Source organism: Podarcis cretensis (genome assembly GCF_951804945.1).
Source record: "Podarcis cretensis genome assembly, chromosome: 10".
Lineage (NCBI taxonomy): Eukaryota > Metazoa > Chordata > Lepidosauria > Squamata > Lacertidae > Podarcis > Podarcis cretensis.
This window is the reverse complement of record NC_137179.1, coordinates 19432117-19449651: the sequence shown is the minus strand read 5'-3', so window position 1 is coordinate 19449651 and position 17535 is coordinate 19432117. Positions and strand designations below refer to the sequence as shown.

The 17535-nt window shown below is 43.8% G+C and overlaps 2 protein-coding genes across 5 annotated transcripts in view; one reads left to right on the top strand and one right to left on the bottom strand.

The window, feature by feature from the left end:
* Positions 1-2949, top strand: part of B4GALNT3 (beta-1,4-N-acetyl-galactosaminyltransferase 3) — a 69934-nt gene extending 66985 nt beyond the window's left edge. For all 3 annotated transcript variants that reach the window (XM_079993340.1, XM_079993338.1, XM_079993339.1), the window contains one exon: positions 427-2949. In XM_079993340.1, coding sequence (XP_079849466.1) covers positions 427-532 — 106 coding nt within the window. In that variant the 3' untranslated portion in view covers positions 533-2949. The remainder of the gene's footprint in view (positions 1-426) is intronic.
* Positions 2950-4241: 1292 nt separating this feature from the next.
* The window catches only part of NINJ2 (ninjurin 2), a 104529-nt gene continuing 91235 nt past the window's right edge, over positions 4242-17535 (bottom strand). For both annotated transcript variants that reach the window (XM_079993201.1, XM_079993202.1), the window contains 3 exons: positions 10739-10970; positions 5263-5443; positions 4242-5013 (listed from right to left, as the gene is read on the bottom strand). In XM_079993201.1, coding sequence (XP_079849327.1) covers positions 5274-5443; positions 10739-10970 — 402 coding nt within the window. In that variant the 3' untranslated portion in view covers positions 4242-5013; positions 5263-5273. The remainder of the gene's footprint in view (positions 5014-5262; positions 5444-10738; positions 10971-17535) is intronic.

The window sequence follows — 17535 nt, the reverse complement described above, 5'->3', positions numbered from 1 at the left end:
AGTAATGATGGATGAAGTCTAAGAGGAAAAGCACAGTGTGGAACAACTAGCCATTAAAAGCAATTAACCAAACCGCTATTAAGCACTAAGTTTCATCCTCATAAAAAACTTCCTCCTACACGCAAACAGAGCAATCTTATACATTCACTCACAAGTAAGTCCCATTGGTCCAATAAAAACCCACTGCCACTGAAGTGTCCCCCTTACTCTTAGTTGGAGGGGTAGTTTCCTGTGGCTGCCATTCCTGTCCCAACTTCCCACCCTCTGGATCACTTGCTTAATCAGAATTTAGAGTCCCGGTCCTGATAAAGACCTGGCCCATGGTGCTTTAAAGATTCCCCCACCCTCCCAATCCAAGCTCCACAGAAGCAGGCAGTTCTAGTTAGCCTCTCGTTCCAATCTCTCTCCCTCCCTCTCCTCCCACAGGATCTTTCAGGCTGGCCTGGAGGTGGAACGACTCTCTCTCAGAAACTTCTTCCACCATTTCCACTCCAAGCGGGGCATGTGGAACCGACGGCAGCTGAAGATGTGAGGAACATTTGCACTCGCAGTGCAGACTTTATCCAGGCATGTCGAGGAGAATCCTCCAGTACCACAGAAGTCAGAATATGAATTTAGGCGTTATGAGAAAATAAGTTCAGGCGCAGAACTGAGAGTTTTTATCTTGTGAGAAAAATGAAAATGGGAAGAAAACGATCCTACCTCTAGCGTCTTACATCCACGACAGCCATCTTTTTAAGAGCACAAAACCAAACTTTCTCACCAGCATGTCACAGATGCACTTCTGGGAAGCAAAAAGCACACATAGGAAGCTGCCTTCCTCTACGTCTTAGCCCAGTATTGTCTGCACTGACTGGCAGCGGCTCTCCAGCGTTTCAAGCAGGAAACATTGTCAGCCCTACCTGGAAATGCCGCAGATTGAATACGGGACCTTCTGCATAAAAAGCAAGTGCTCTACCACCAAGCTATAACCCTTCCCCTTTCGTCTTCCCCTGCATCATCCCTCTGCCTCAAAAGCCTCTTTTTGTGGTGCCTTCCTACTTCTTCCGAGGTTTTACTGAAATGCTTTCACTTCTTAGAAGCATCAGTAATGCCGCAGTTCTCTGGTCAACGGGTACAAATGAAAAGGAGTGCCTTCCACAGTGTGTTAGAAAGAGGAATATAGCCTCGTTATGTGTAGTGTGAGTTGTTTTTAATGATGCTTCCTTTTTTGAGATACTTGAACAAAAACTGTGTCCTGAAATCCATGCCTTTGGACCAAAGTCACTCTGATATGTGGGCTGTGTCTGAATACCTGTACATAAGCCCAGCCAGGACATACTAAAGGGGCCTAGCGGATTCTTCTCCTCACTTAATGCATATTGTGCTCTGCTCAGGTACAGCAAAAAGAATTATGTTGAAGCCTTCACCTTGTGGCTTGCCTGCATCTGTATTTCTCAATAAGTGGCCTCTCTCTCTCTTACCATTAAGCTGAGTCAAAACCCTGTTAGGCACAGAATTGTGTTTATCCTGAAAGTCATATGAAATGGGGAAAACAGGGAACTGGAAATATGAACTTGAGACGACAACCCTTGAATAGCCTAGAACTCGAGAGATTAATGTACAGCAGGAATAAGGAAACTCTGGCCTCCCAGATGTTGTTGGGCTACAACTGCCTTCATCCCTACCTAGCAGGACCAGTGGTTAGGGATGATGGGAACTGTAGTCCAAAACAAGCTGGACACCCAAGTTTGGGAAACACTGATCCCTGACAACGGGCCATGTTGATCAGTTGGAGTTCTAACAACATCTGAAGGGCCAAAGGTTCCCCATCCCTCATTTACAGTGCAATCCTGGGCATATATTTTAGAAGTCCCATTGAGTTAAATAGCTTTTATACACTGTCCTCCCACCCCTTCTATTTATTTTGTAGTTTTAATGTTGGTTTGTTTGTACTCTGGTTTTAATGTGTTCCAAGCCACCCTGAGGCACGGGAAATAATCTTTTTTGAAGGACAAGATATATTTTGTAAAATTAATTGATAAATTAAAGTTATGGTTTTGTTACTACGTTTTGGTACTGATTATGTATGAAGACCAGGTGTCCTTGCATCAGAAAATATGTAAGAAAATGAGCTATCTATGTTGCAGTTTTGGAAGGAGTGGGAAGAAGTTGTGCTAACTGGAAGTCAGATTTGGGCCTGACACCTTCAGGAAACAAACGAGTCCTTAAAGCAGGTCACACAAAATGGGTAACAGCTGTGTGTAAAATGAGCTGAGTTGGTTCATTGATGCAGGTGGGTTAAAGTATGTGTGTGTGTGTGTATGTGTGTGTGCCAAATGATAATGGGAATGGCATTTTCTGTCCCTGGAAACATACGAGTTTCCAGACTACTTTCTTTTTTTAAGTCTTCACCCACTGTAACCCCACCCCCATGCAGCATAAATTATTGTAGTTTTTCAAGCCTCAGTGTGGAGAAGGAGGGGGATGAGGCAAGGAAAGGAGGATGTGGGTTGGCCTGTGGGTCAGTGGTTCCCCCAACCCAATTTAAAAACAAAGTAAACCTCTTTCTTCAGAACTATTATTTAATCCTGTTTAAATGTGTGCAGATTTCATTGATTCAACAATATCTCTTTGACTTGGTGACACACAGATACATAAACATCAAACGTTGGATGTGTGTATTAGGATTGGGTTTTGCTATGAAGTCAAAGAAGGAAATTCTAAGGGCCTATGCTGAAAGGACTTACCTGTATGAATCTATTGTTTGTTTGTTCCAGTGTCATCAATGTCACCTTCACTGAAGTACCTCTACAACTTTTATAGCTTGTGTAAATATCTGAAATGTTCTTTGGTATATTTAAATTCACTTTTGAAATGTGTGCCTTATTGACGAGTCCCAAACCTTTTCTTACTTGCAAGAGGAAGCATAAGTGCCTCCGTTTACAAATACAGTTTCCTTACAGAAAATGTGTGTGGTGTCTTTTTCTGACCCTCAAATGCCTGCCTGTAAAGTAGACCAATCTAATGTGAATTTTTTTGCATATGGGACCTGTCTCCTCTTCTGTATCTGGGTAGCTATGTACTATTCTATAAAAGGATATAAAAGAAAGATGTTTAGCGCTTAAGATTTTCATTCACAGTCTACATTGAGTAATTTGATATATAGACCAAGCCACACCTTTGGATAAAATATACTTTAATAAATAAAGAGAAAGCAAATAGTTGGAATGTGCAAAAGATGCACCAGTTCTAAGTGGGATGACAAAATTGCAAGTCCGTTATAAAATATTGTAAGAGTGGCTAAGGACAGCATGGGAATAACTTTCAGAAGCAATGCACTGTTTACAAAAATCAAGGTTAACTTGTACAGCTTTAAAATGCTTTGCATTACTATGCATAGTATTATTGCCACCAGCAGAGGTTTATAATGCAATTTATTTTTTGCCACATGCAAGCTGATGGTCTGTATTTCCACTATAATCCTAGTTTTATACCTTTTGTGTGTGTACACACACACAAAATACACTTTTTATTTTATTTAAATAACAGAATTTGTATACAGCTTAATTGCAAAAAACTAAGCAACTTTACATAACAATTTACAGTCGTGGAGGAGCAGGACTAAGTACAATGAACCTCTGTGTGTGGAATTACCTCTCCTGCTTGGGCAAAACATAGAAACTATGGGAATCTTGGCTAATCAGGAGCTCCAGCAAAATAACAGGAGTTTCAGCTAGTTGCATCAGAGCCTCTGCACCACCACTGATTACTGGATGAGGGTAACATAATGCTCTTCATTTAATAATTGCATTTCTCAATGTTTTAGTTGCTGGGGCAGACGCTTCTCTGATCTAAAACTGGAGGTACACTTCTCATTCTTACTTTTAGGGTAATAACTGTCCACCCTCAGAGGAGCCAACAACTTGTGCTCCTGTGTGAGTCACTATTTGGGGCTGGTCATTCTGTTGCATCCCATCATTGAGAGCAGTTGATCCCATTACACAACACAGAAACAAAGTCTCATCCGGAGACATGCATCCCACACTAATTCACTGCTCAGGTGGATGCCAAGCAAGAGCAGTGAATCAAAAAGAAACACAGTGGGCAGCCTCTTCTCTGGGTGGGTGCTGTGTGCTCATACAAGATGGCTTGGTCTGCAATGCTAACTCCACTCCCCTGGCAGCAAGCCCCACTGAAGTCAGCAGGACTGACTTCTTAGCAGTTGTGGTTAGGACTGCAGCCTTAAATCATTTTCCCCCCTCCTGCTTTGCAAATCTGTCTTCATCTGACAACTTAGTGTCCTCTTGGACAAAATTTGAACTAGTGACCTAGCACCTGCCCTTTATCAATTGTGTTCATTTGTAATTCTCTTCCAATGTTTTATTTTGATACTGTTGTCCCTGTCGCTTACATTGACTGCTGCTGCCATTGATGGAGTACATCAAGTTGAATCACTGAGGGCTGCTCCTTTCCTGATGGGAGCTGGAAAGCTCTAGCTGAATGCAATATTCTGAATTGCAGAGGAATCTCATTACAACCAGGGGTTGGGAACATTTATCATATAGTCCCTTCAGGGGCAGAGACAAAGAAGAACAAACTTTTTTTCATGTGTATGGTAGGCTAGTTTTTACACACACTCACACTCACTGAAGAAGGGTGCAGAGTAGGGCCAGTGGGTGATGTAAGCTGGGGAAGAGAGGAGTGTTTGGCTGAGGAAGAAGTCTAATCTTGGGAGAGTCCGAGAAAGGCCTGGAGGGCTGCATTTGGCTCTCCGACCTGAAATTCCCCACTACTCCATTACAAACATCATTATGGGTTGAGATGAGGAGAGGCTGCTGTCAAGATCAGCTGAAAAATTATTCACCTCTTCAGAGCTGTAAACATGTTGCAGAAGTAGCCCACAAGGAGCAACTGACGTACTTGCAATAGGGTTCACCCAGGCAGTTGTGTATCTTAAATGGATCATCAAGTCTGAGATCAATAAGGCTATACGGAAAGGCATTCCAGCTATCTTCTACCATGTGCTCCAGCCTGCAAGGAAAAACAAGAGGCTCAGGCAGGTTGTGGATCTTACTGTTGATGGTGACAAGGATCAGTCTCCTCTGCTGTGGAACTGTCTCCCTAGATATAACCACCCTTTTCATATTGGGGGGGAGAGAAAGAGAGAAGAAAGAACTGCCACTATCCCACTTCATTACTTATGAACCGCCTAAGAATAATGATTGATGGAGGATACAAATAGGCCTATGTCCAAAGAAAAGAGACTCACTCTTTTCTTACCCTTCCAAGGCTTAGTAGATTCTCCGACCACCATAAATGCTAGGATAGAGACCCGTCTTCTGCACACCGAAAGCAGTAATGAAGATGTTGACGATGACTATGATGAAGACTAGGATTGTGGCAATGTTGTTGAGCAAATTCAGGCGCTGCTGCTTTGTCACATCATTCAGGTTCATCCGAGCTATGAAAAACAAAAGACAAAACCAAGACAGAATTCAGAGAAAACTCTTCTGCTCAATACATTCTGCAGAAGGTGTGCCGCTGCCACCATTATTATTACTCTCTTAAATGTTTGATAGGCTTATATTTGATAGACTTCTCTGCGACCCTTCCCCTCTGCAGGGAGGTGGGACCGATTCGGATGGTCCGCCCCCGCCACTTAATGGATCCAAATGGTTTCCAGAGAGTGGTAGGGGATGCTTTATCCCATGTTGATGGCCTTTCAGCCGATTCCCTGGTGGCCCGCTGGAATGTGGAGTTAACCAGGGCTATTGACTGTTTGGCTCCGAAGCGCCCTCTCCGATTGCATGGAGCCCGGACAGCCCCGTGGTTTTCCATGGATCTGGGGGCAATGAAACAATCGTTGAGACGGCTAGAGCGCCAGTGGCGGATAACTCATTCCAAATCTGACCGGACACAGGTTAGAGCTCAACGTCGAGCCTACCAATTGGCGATAGCGACAGCGAAGAAGACTTTCTTTGCCGCCTCTATTGCATCTGCAGAAAACAGCAGCAGGAGACTTTTTCAGGTGGTTCACAATTTAGTGGAACCACCTGTGACATTGGGGCCCAGTACGGGCCACATGATCTCCTGCAATGATTTCGCAAAGTTTTTTGCAGATAAAATCGCTCAGATTCGGGAAGAAGTAGACTCCACCGTGGGAGCAGGGCCAGGGTGGGAGAGTGCTAGAGTCCTGTCTAGTCAAGTTGTGTGGGATCAATTCCAATCTGTTACCTCCGAGGATGTGGACAGGCTGCTTGGACGAATGAAGCCAACCACCTGTCTCCTGGATCCTTGCCCATCCTGGCTTATAAAAGCTAGCTGGGAAGGACTGGGCGATGGGCTTCGTGGAGTGGTGAATGCTTCCCTCCATGAGGGAGCCTTCCCAGACCCGCTGAAAGAGGCGGTTATTAAACCGCTTCCTAAAAAATCATCTTTAGATGCGGCCACAATGGCCAATTATCACCCAGTCTCAAATCTTCCATTCTTGGGCAAGGTGATTGAGGGAGTGGTTGCTGAACAACTCCAGGCACGCCTGGAAGAAGCGGACCATTTGGATCCCTTCCAGTCGGGATTCAGGCCTCATCATGGGACTGAAACTGCCTTGGTCGCACTGGTTGATGATCTCCGGCGGGCTAGGGACAAAGGTGAGAGCTGTTTCCTAGTTCTGCTGGATCTCTCCGCAGCGTTTGATACCATCGACCATAACATGCTTCTGGACCGTCCTGAGGGGCTGGGAGCTGGGGGCACTGTCATACAGTGGTTCCACTCCTTCCTCCTGGGCCGTGTTCAGAAAGTGGTGGTGGGGGATGAGTGTTCAGACCCCTGGGCTCTCACTTGTGGGGTGCCTCAGTGTTCTGTCCTCTCCCCCATGCTTTTCAACATTTACATGCAGCCACTGGGAGAGATCATCAGGAGGTTTGGGCTAGGTGTTCATCAGTATGCGGATGATACCCAGCTCTACCTCTCTTTTAAATCAGAACCAGTGAAGGCGGTGAAGGTCCTGTGTGAGTGTCTGGAGGCGGTTGGAGGATGGATGGCGGCTAACAGATTGAGATTGAATCCTGACAAGACAGAAGTACTGTTTTGGGGGGACAGGAGGCGGGCAGGTGTGGAGGATTCCCTGGTCCTGAATGGGGTAACTGTGCCCCTGAAGGACCAGGTGTGCAGCCTGGGAGTCATTTTGGACTCACAGCTGTCCATGGAGGCACAGGTCAAATCTGTATCCAGGGCAGCTGTTTACCAGCTCCATCTGGTACGTAGGCTGAGACCCTATCTGCCTGCAGACTGTCTCGCCAGAGTGGTGCATGCTCTGGTTATCTCCCGCTTGGACTACTGCAATGCGCTCTACGTGGGGCTACCTTTGAAGGTGACCCGGAAACTACAACTAATCCAGAACGCGGCAGCTAGACTGGTGACTGGGAGTGGCTGCCGAGACCATATAACACCGGTCTTGAAAGACCTACATTGGCTCCCAGTACGTTTCCGAGCACAATTCAAAGTGTTGGTGCTGACCTTTGAAGCCCTAAACGGCCTCGGTCCAGTATATCTGAAGGAGCGTCTCCTCCCCCATCGTTCTGCCCGGACACTGAGGTCCAGCTCCGAGGGCCTTCTGGCGGTTCCCTCACTGCGAGAGGCCAAGTTACAGGGAACCAGGCAGAGGGCCTTCTCGGTAGTGGCGCCCGCCCTGTGGAACACCCTCCCATCAGATGTCAAAGCGATAAACAACTACCTGACATTCAGAAGACATCTGAAGGCAGCCCTGTTCAGGGAAGTTTTTAATATGTGACATTTTAGTGTATTTTTCATCTTTGTTGGAAGCCGCCCAGAGTGGCTGGGGAAACCCAGCCAGATGGGCGGGGTACAAATAATAAATTATTATTATTATTTTTTCCGTTCCTCCAATAAGGTAAGGTCAGGAAACACAGTTTTACACACTATTCCTTTCCTTCCGTCTGGGAGGGCGGGGCCTAGATTGACTCCAGCTACAAAAGCCGAGCTGCCAAACAGACACTTGGGCTGGGGTATCGTTGTTCTTATTGATATACTGATGTGTGTGTGTGTGTGTTATCTTTGTATAGTTTTTGATGTTTTATTTATGACTACTTTTGTTATGTTTGTGTTTATATGAATGTTTTCATGCCAGCTGCCATGAGCATGGTTTTAACTATGGAAAGGCAGAATACAAATAAGATGATGGTGGTGGTGGTGGTGATGAAGCAATGCCTGGGTCAAACTCTTCCAGCAAGATTCTTATCTAAGTGTCATTTAAACCACAGATGGAATAGCTATGCTTCCCTTCTCTGCTCTTCAGCCTGGTGCAATGTTAGGATGTTGCCTGCCACCTTGAGTTGAAAATTTACTTATAAAAAAATAATCTGTGACCTAATTTTGCCCATGAGTACAGCTTTTTAGTCCTTTTCATATTTCCGTGAGTTTTCTGCCTGATTGCTGTGGTTTAGAGAAAAGGGTGGCTAATGTCCTTTAATGGTCGGTGTCCAGCTGTGCCAGCCACATCTTTCATTTGGAAAAAGCATGTTAAAAGCAAAGAATGGCCTGGGAAATGCCTCTCAACAGAAGCCAATGGCTAGGGAAAAAACTGGAGATTTCTCTGGAAGATAAGGAGAGCTAAAACAATTTTCTCCCACCCTAGCTCCAAGTGGGAAGCTGTAGTTTGGGAAGGATGGCAAGAGACGTGGAAGTGGAGAGCTAGCCAAATCTAAAAAGGCTTGGACAAGGAGCTTTTAAGCACGGCTCTATGCCTGGAAAAAGCAAGGCAAAGGGTAGGTGTGGATAAGCCTTAAAATTGGCTACAACCCTCAGGTTTCCAGGGATCTCTCCCACAAAAAAGAAGCTAAATCCTGCCCTTCTTTCTTGATGCACAAGTATACACCTGAAAAGTCAAGCATGAGTGTGCCAAAAATGTTCTGGAAAGCATGTTTATTGTCCAGGTTACATTCTTCACAGAGTCAGGACTTGCTGCCAGCCTCGCTGAAACCTGTGCTCAGTGGCAAAAAGTGGTTTTCTTACAGCCTTCTTCAGCCTAGTGCCCACGCCCTGGTGTTTTGGGCTACATCTCCCATTAGTTCTAGTGAGCTCAGCTGTATGATGCTGGGGCGGCTAGGAATTGTAGTCCAAGCCATCTAGAGGGCACCAAATTGAGGAAAACCTGCTGTGATCTATTGCTTTGCGCAATGCCTTAGATGCAACCACCTCTTTAGTGTGGGCTAACTCTAAAACCAAAGGCAACCATCCAAAATGGCGAGGACCATTTTAATTTTTTTTTAATAAAGCAGACTACATCCAGCTTTGCGAATCTGGTGCCCTCCAGCAGTTCTGGACTATAACTCCCATCAGCCCTAGCCAAGCTGGCAAAAGCTGAAGCAGATGACTATGAGACACACACCAGATATTTCCATTTTTAGATGGCTTTGGTTCTCTAGGGCAAGCCAGAGGCTGGAGGCCAACAGCAGCTGCGGATGCTGAGGAATGTTTGCGGTCAGGCCCCATAACGAGAGAAGAGATTCCATTGATGCAGCATTAGCTGTAGCCCAAGTTCATGACCCCTGCCATTCCTTTCAATGCCAAACTCACAAGCGGAGAAAGACAGGCCTGTGTTTATAATGTAAGTCTTATCATGTAAGGGGACAGTGGGGCTGACCCAGGGTCGGGCCAGACAGCTCTGAAGACTATAGCCTTCTGTATATTAACTGTAGGGGCAGCAATGGAATGCGGGGGAGAAAGGAGGTGAAAGGGAGAAAGGGATGGGGGTTATAGCTGCAAATGATGGGGTTTAGGCAGGCGGGGGTGGTAGAGGCTGTGTAGGGCAGCTTGGGTAGAGCAGCCTTGTTTCCTACTTCAAAAAGGTGGCCCTGTATTCGAAAGCATCCTCTGAAGGACTGTCCGGTTGAAAGATGCAGAAACCTAAGGGAGAGCAAGAGGGGCCTGGAAACTGTCCATTAACAGTGAGCACCCGGACAGCAAGCTGAGAAAGCACACAGGCCAGCAGGTCCCTATTGTTTCCCTATTTAAATTACAGTAATTATTTCTAAGTTTTCATCTATACATTTTATAATTTACTTTCATTGTAAATCAGTGCTCCTTTGCTGGTGACACATTTATTTCTCTTTTTGCCATCATGTTAAGTCGTTGCCCTAATCTGGAACGTCTGTGTGTGTGCTCAAACACTAAATGAGCATCCAACTTATTTCTTCCTAAGACCTATTTTTAAGTCTTTTGATTAAGAGCAACATTGGGCATTATGGAAATGAGATTCCTAACTGAGGCCTGTCAAATGGAGCATCCTTCAACACAGCCTTGAGAAAACTACATGGGTTCCTGGTCCTTACTTTTAATTCTAACTTTAAAATTACTTGCAAGATTAGATTACACTTGCTATCTTGTGAGCATTTTTTCTGATTTATTTGTGGGGAAGTTAGAGGACGTTGCATCAAAGTAAATGTTATCTTCACTTTCCAAGGCATTTCCCCACCACTTACGGGGGGGGGGGGGGCGGTGTCCATATTTTGGGAGAGCATGTTTGTTCAGCCAGGCAGATTCTCTACCACTGAGCAGTCCCACCCCAGCTTCCTAATCACATGGCAATGTTTGAAATTTGGTAAATGACTCAAAGTAACATCTGAACTGCTCTGTGAAAAGCACTGGAGCACTGTGCTGTGTATCACTCTTTCTTCATATGATGATCCCTGGAATGAACTTTTGAAAGAAGCAAAGAGGGCTGCAGAAAGAGACTTACCTATAATGATCAGGAGAATCCCAATGGCAGTCTGGAAGAAGAGAGAAATGGTGATGAGAGCAGTCAGGACAGCATAATATTGGAAGGACGTCCCCTGCTCCAGCACTGCCTTCAGTTGCGCAGCGTTGGCCATGAAGAGTGCCACATCCAGCATGCTCTCAGCCACGCTTTTCTTGGTGGCGTAATGATTGATGTTGATGATGTTTTCCAACCTGGAGCCAGGAATGGATGGCTAGAGGAGGAGAAAGAAAAAGGGATTATCTTAAGAATGTAAAAAGAGCCCTGCTGGATCAAGCCAAAGACCCCTCTAGTCCAGCAGCCTGTTCTAAGTGCCACCAACCAGATACCTGTGGGAAACAAGGAAGCAGGATTCAAGTAGAAGAGCACCAGAAAGTCCACAAGCAGCACACACTCCCACTCTCTCCCACTTGTGACTCCAGCAGCTAGTGTTCAGAGGCATACTGCCTCCAACAGTGGAGGTACAGAATAGCCATCACATCCTGTAGACATTGCTAACCTTCTCCTCCAGCCATTTGTCTAATCCTTTTAAAAAAGCAACAAGTTCTCGCCCATCATTAAAGATTCAGATCTTCAAATTCTACCATCTATTTTTAATAGTTATTATCTCCTGTTCTCATGGTGGCCATAGGGGGGAGCTCTGAGTAACCTCTAGTCTAGCAGCATTTGCCAGGAATGAATGGGCCAACTGCCCAACAGGATAGTAAATGTTGTTGAAAGGGAGCCAGAGCAAAATCATACTACTACTAAAGATAAACAAATATTTTGGGTACAACCCAGAGAACCTCACTGGGTTTACTGCAACCACATTCAAATAGTCACTGCTGGTTAATTATTACCTAGCTGGAAAAGAGGTCACCCGCATGACAGCTAATTGCCTTTGCAGCTTCTTACTATCTTATGGACTGTTTTGGTCTCAGAGCAAATACAATAAACAGCAAACTGCCATGCCGGATATTCGTTAAAGGATGGCTTGCGCCAGAAACTAGGTGCAAAATGCAAGACCTGTGCTCCTTCACCTTCCCTCCCTTATAGTTGCTTTTAACCATTTGTCCTTGTTTCTATCTTTTTAAGTATATATGATCCCTTTTAATTACTAGCTTTATCCCTTACCTGCTTTAAGTCTTATGTGTTCAGTTTATCTGTACGTTTTATCTTATGCTGGTCTGTGACCGAAATAAAGTTTGATACCGATTGAATAAACAGCAAACAACCCTGCTTCCTTACATCCCTACAGCAGGTCTCCTTATTAGTTGTTGTTGCTGCTGCTCCATCGTTTCTCTCTCCAACAGCCATTTTATCCCCAACACAAACGTCTTGAAAACCAAAGGCAGTACAGTAAAGGGTCAGGGATGATGGGAGTTGCAGTCCAAAACATCTGGAGGGCACCAGATTGGAAAACACTGTGCTAAAAGGCAAGACTGAAATTTGTTCAGACATACCAGCTCAGCTTGCAAGGAATGTGAAGCCAAACCAAGGAAAGCACAGCTGCTTTACTCCCTGGAGCCCAAAACCTGTTGCTGTAGCTAAGAAGCAGGTCCTTCAAGTGTCCCTATTTTCCAGGGACAATCCTGGATTTACAGAAGCTGCCCTGGTTCCTGATTTGATCCTGGAATATCCCGCTTTTCCTTAGGACATCCCTATTTTCATCAGAGAAATTTTGAAGGGTATAGAATCATGCGGTCCCCGAGCCAAGAAGATAAGTAACTAGACCACCTTTAGATGTCACGGAAATAAACAACTATCTGACTTTTAGAAGACATCTGAAGGCAGCCCTGTATAGGGAAGTTTTAAAATGTTTTATGTTTTATTATGTTTTTATATATGTTGGAAGCCACCAAGACTGGCTGGTACAACCCAGTCAGATGGGCAGGGTATAAAGAAGAAAAGTATTATTAATTAAATAGGACATCCCTATTTTCATTGGAGAAATAGGGTATGGAATGGGGTGCAGGCCAAGGAGCACCTCAAAAGAACAGAACAAAAAAAGAGGGAGGAAACTCAGGGGCTCAATAAAGAAAAAAATATATTTTTGAAGATTTAAAAAAATAAAATAGTGAAAATGTTGGGTTGCATCCATTGTGGGTTTTTGAAGGAATATTTGCAGAGACCTTTCATGGGCAGCAAAGACCCTATGGCACAGGAGATACTGGTGGGCACCCATGGACATTGTGTGTGGGGTTACTGGTTTCGTTTGACCCTCTGTCTATTATCCTTTAAGCCCCACAAGACTGCTGCTTTTGCAGCAACTGACTAACATGACTACCCTTCTGGAAGCAGCTATCATAAACAAATATCTATCATAGGTTGCTCATATCCTCTAGGTTACTGGGAGTGGAAACTGCTCGTGCTCACTTGCTCATCCCATGTTCAGAACAGAAATAAATCCAGTTAATACATCACTGCTGTTGTTTACAATCTGCAGATGATACGTGACAATACGTAATTGATTACTCACCTCCCCATCCCATTTGTATTGTGTTTCCTTTGCAATGAAACCAATGATGTGGAACAATGTAATGATAACATAATTAATTGCGCAGAATTTCACCACAGCAAACAGTGAGACGAATAAAGGGGTTTTTTTGTTGGAAGCCAAACTGCAGAGGAACAGAAACAGGGCAGCATATGACAAATATGGGGCAGGAAGGGAATCAATGCCTTCTTACATCCCTAGTTACCAGTGTCATTGCCCACTTTGAGGTCTTTAAGCAGCGAGGGAAGAACCAAAAGGGCAACAGGAGAGCACGAGACAGAAAGACAGGGATCATGCGAATGATAAATAACCTTCTTTGAGTGTGTGTGCTGGCAGAGACTAGCTGTGGAGACACTTTATTAAAAGGCCATTAATTCCAAGCAAGTTGCTGTGGGATTCCAAATAAAACGCAGAAAGACACCCAGGCAATTCACACACAGGGAACAAAAAAGGCATCCCATCCACTGGGTGCAGGAGTCCAGGCACTTTATGATTGTACAATTACACTGTTTTCTGAAGGCTAGAGATACAGAATTTGTTCAGCACTCACTGAGGTCACCACTAGAACTTGAGCCAAAAGGCAAGAGGAGAAGAAAGAAGGCAAAACAGCCCCCTTTTTGCAAAAGCTTGTTCCTATTTCTTAGCTTAACAGAAAAATGGGGAATCCATATTTCTAAAACACATCTGCCACTGAATGTCACCAAATCTTGATTTCCCCCCACAGCTTTATCTGCCACTAACCTGTATTTAAAATATATGAACACACACATATTTCAGATACTGTAAAATACTGTACTGTGTTAACAGTCATGACATTTTAAAACATAATACATCTTCTGATATTCTCTTGCAATGCTTTCCATTTTCTGATACTTGGTTCTTTAACTGAAAGGTAAGATTTTTTTTAAAAAATGGTAGCTTAATCAGAATTTAACACTCCAATGAAAGTGCACTGCTAGTAAGCTAGTGTTAAATTCCAACTTTCAATCTTTCATCATGTAAATGGCCCTGTATCAAGAAGTAATTCTTGACACATTTTTCATTCCCATGGCAACATACCACCTGTTGTTTACATAGCAGAAGGATGTGTCTAGCCACACCTGACCAGCAAGTCTAACACATAAACCCTCTCTTATTTAACCTCCAGTCTCGTAAGAGATGTACACAGAGATCAGTTGTGCCCCAGACTGCTTAAATAAGGGCTGAGTCTGCGAAGTGGAGCAAATTTGAAGCTCTGCACCAAGAACAGGTGGTACAATCCAACTGCATTGACTGCATTCTGTTAACATTTCCACCCGTACCCGTTTCCTGAAATATGTGTGCCAGTAACCTCCCACAAAGAGTTATTGAAAGTTAGGAAAATACCACACTTTTTCTTTATTTAACAGTTTATTAAATTTGTAGATCACTTCCCAGATGAAGTCCTCAGAGTGGTTCATAATAAAATAAATGTCTCAAATGATTTGAAACATTTATCATATAAACTAGTTTAAAACAACAATAAAATCCAAGGCAAAAATCAGTAACACCTCTCTAATTTGAAACATACCAACCAATACTTGCTCAGGGTAGATCCTGACTATGCAAAAAACCCTCCCCAAAATGGCAATATTATTCACTAAGCGGTTTTCCTTCCCACGTTCTAAATGTGCAAAACTGAAGCTCAAATGTTAAAACCTCTCATTTTACTTGGGAGTCTTTTGTTTGAGATTTCACAAAGCTACACACTTCCCAGATGTGCTTTTTCAATGTTGTCCTCATGAAACTGGGCGGGGAAGCAAAGGGACAGAAGAGGCTGCTAATAGTGATCAAACTGGAGACAAAGATTTGTTTCCAAATCTGAGCTTAACAGACAATATTCAAACTTTTAATAGATGCCCCTGCTGACATATTCCCTTCCCAAGAAACAACATGGAATAAAGGACAAGAATGAGGTCTTGGCTTTGGCCCTGCAGCGCACAACGTTTAAAGTGCAGGTAAATCACGGCAAAGGGATGCCAGTGGACAGCTTTATGGCTTCCTTGGAACACTTCAAAAGGCACAGTCATTCCATCAGAATCAAATGCCAATTAATTGTTTCTCATCCTTCCATCATACTCCCCTGATATTGTAATTGGGATTGCAGACAAATGTAAAAACAGCAAGTCTAATTTTTTTTAGCCTTCTAGGGAGTATTGGGGGTGTACCATATCCAGGCCCCATCTTTAAGGAAGTCCCAAAGATGTATTTCCCCTACAAGGAACCCGTGTTTCACCAAAGGATGGAGACAGCTGGGTTTTATAATTTATGATCTGGAGAAAAAAAGCATTGCATGCTCCATCCCTGAAGCCCTGGGAGGGCAGCCTGAAATCTACACAGCAGCCAGTAGAGCCTCGTTTCAGTGCCTTCAACCTCTTCCCCCTGTATTCTATCTTGCTTACCAGATGCAAACTCCATAGCTTCACCTTGGTCAATTTTTCTCCACCGACCCATCAGCTCTGTCTACCATCTAACCTGATGAGGAGTTCCTTGAACTCAGAGCTTGCACACTATTTTGTGACTTCCTGATTTGCTGCACAAAGCTTACATGGTGGTTAGCCATTACTGATCAACCATTCTGATGTTACTGGGGTAGTTTAACAACGAGCATCCACCCTGCATTCATCCTGACTTGCTTGTGGGATGTTTACACGTCTTCCTGCTAGTCATTTGTTCATCCCACATTTTCCCTGTCACTTGCCAAACTACAACAAAATCGGCTGCATATCCGGCACAAAGGCTTCATCTGGCTTTCCTTAGAGCTACAGCAGCAGCAAGCAACTGGGAAAGCTCATCAAATCCCAGTATTGCCATCTGGTTTAAATGCCTCTGGGATCACATTGTAATGGAAAAGTTTGCTCAAGCAAATGAAGGAAGCAGAAGGGCAGAGTTTGCAAGAAATATTCTATACCACCTGGTATCCTTTTCTCAATTATGCAGATCACTCATTGGGACAAATTTAAAACACGGCTGACGATGAAATGCCTTTAATGCTACCTTAATATTTCATTGGAAAGGTATGTATTCGGCCTACAAGTTTTTTTAAAAAAATATTTAAGGGTTTTCTATAATGTAACATTTCCCCCTAGTTAATTTTATGCTGCTCTATCAGCTGATATTTTAGGTTTTCATTATTATATACATTTTCCTTACGTTTTTATCCTTACTATAAAGTACCCTGGGAATTTATTTTTGATGAAGAGCATATAAATACTCAAAGTAAATAAAAACACAAAAATAGGTTTTTTTGTCTGTACAGTGGTACCTTGGTTTAAGAACAGCTTAGTTTATGAACAACTTGGATTAAGAACACTGCAAACCCAGAAGTAGGTGTTTTGGTTTGTGAACTTTGCCTTGGAATAAGAACATGTTTCGCTTCCTGTTGAGTGTGTTCCATTTGTAAATTGAGTCCCCTGCTGCTATGGGAAAGCACGCCTTGGTTTAAGAATGCTTTGGTTTCAGAACGGACTTCCAGAACGGATTAAGTTTGTAAACCAGGGTACCACTGTATCTTCATCAGGCAAGTCTGTAGTGTCAAGAGTAGGCAGCATTCAATGATGCCTCCCTATTTGAGAAATAAGACCAGGGTCTGCCCATTCCAGTCTCTAACATGACCCCCAAATCTGATCAAAAGGATTCTCCAACCTGCTGGAGCAGTTATGAAGGGTGCTTGTGGGGCTGCAGGTGGAGAAAAAGAAATGAGAAGCAGATGCCTGCTCGTGCAAAACTCTTAGGATAACTCTTGCTTTGATGCAACATCATCTAACCTCCACACAAACAAACCAGAATAAATGCTCATTAAATAGCCAACAGCCACCTAATCTCCCTGCAAACAAATCAGGGTGGAAGATCAATAAACAGGTCATCTGGAAGCACCCAGAGTTCACTTCTTAAGTTCCCTGCTAAAAAGAACAGTAGATCATCAAGATGCAAGCTCCAGGAGGCTGCTGTGCATTGCCTCCTCCTGGCTGACCTAAACCTGACCTGGGTCAGTCACAACCATTAAAAACAGGACATTGACACTCTGTGCAAGCCCAGTATTCAGTGTGTTAGGTTTCAGCATGACCTGGGATGGGATGGGTGTGTGCAAAAGCACGCAAAGATTCATGTCCCAGATACTGTTGCAAATAACCTTGCTGGGTGGTGAGCAGGGGGAATCATCGGGGCGCTTCAGCATTAATGCAGATTCAGATTCCTTTTTAATTTATATTTATACATTTCTGGATATGCTATAGCCTGCGATAACCAAGTATGCTCTTACAAAGACAACAGGTGCAATTGAGCC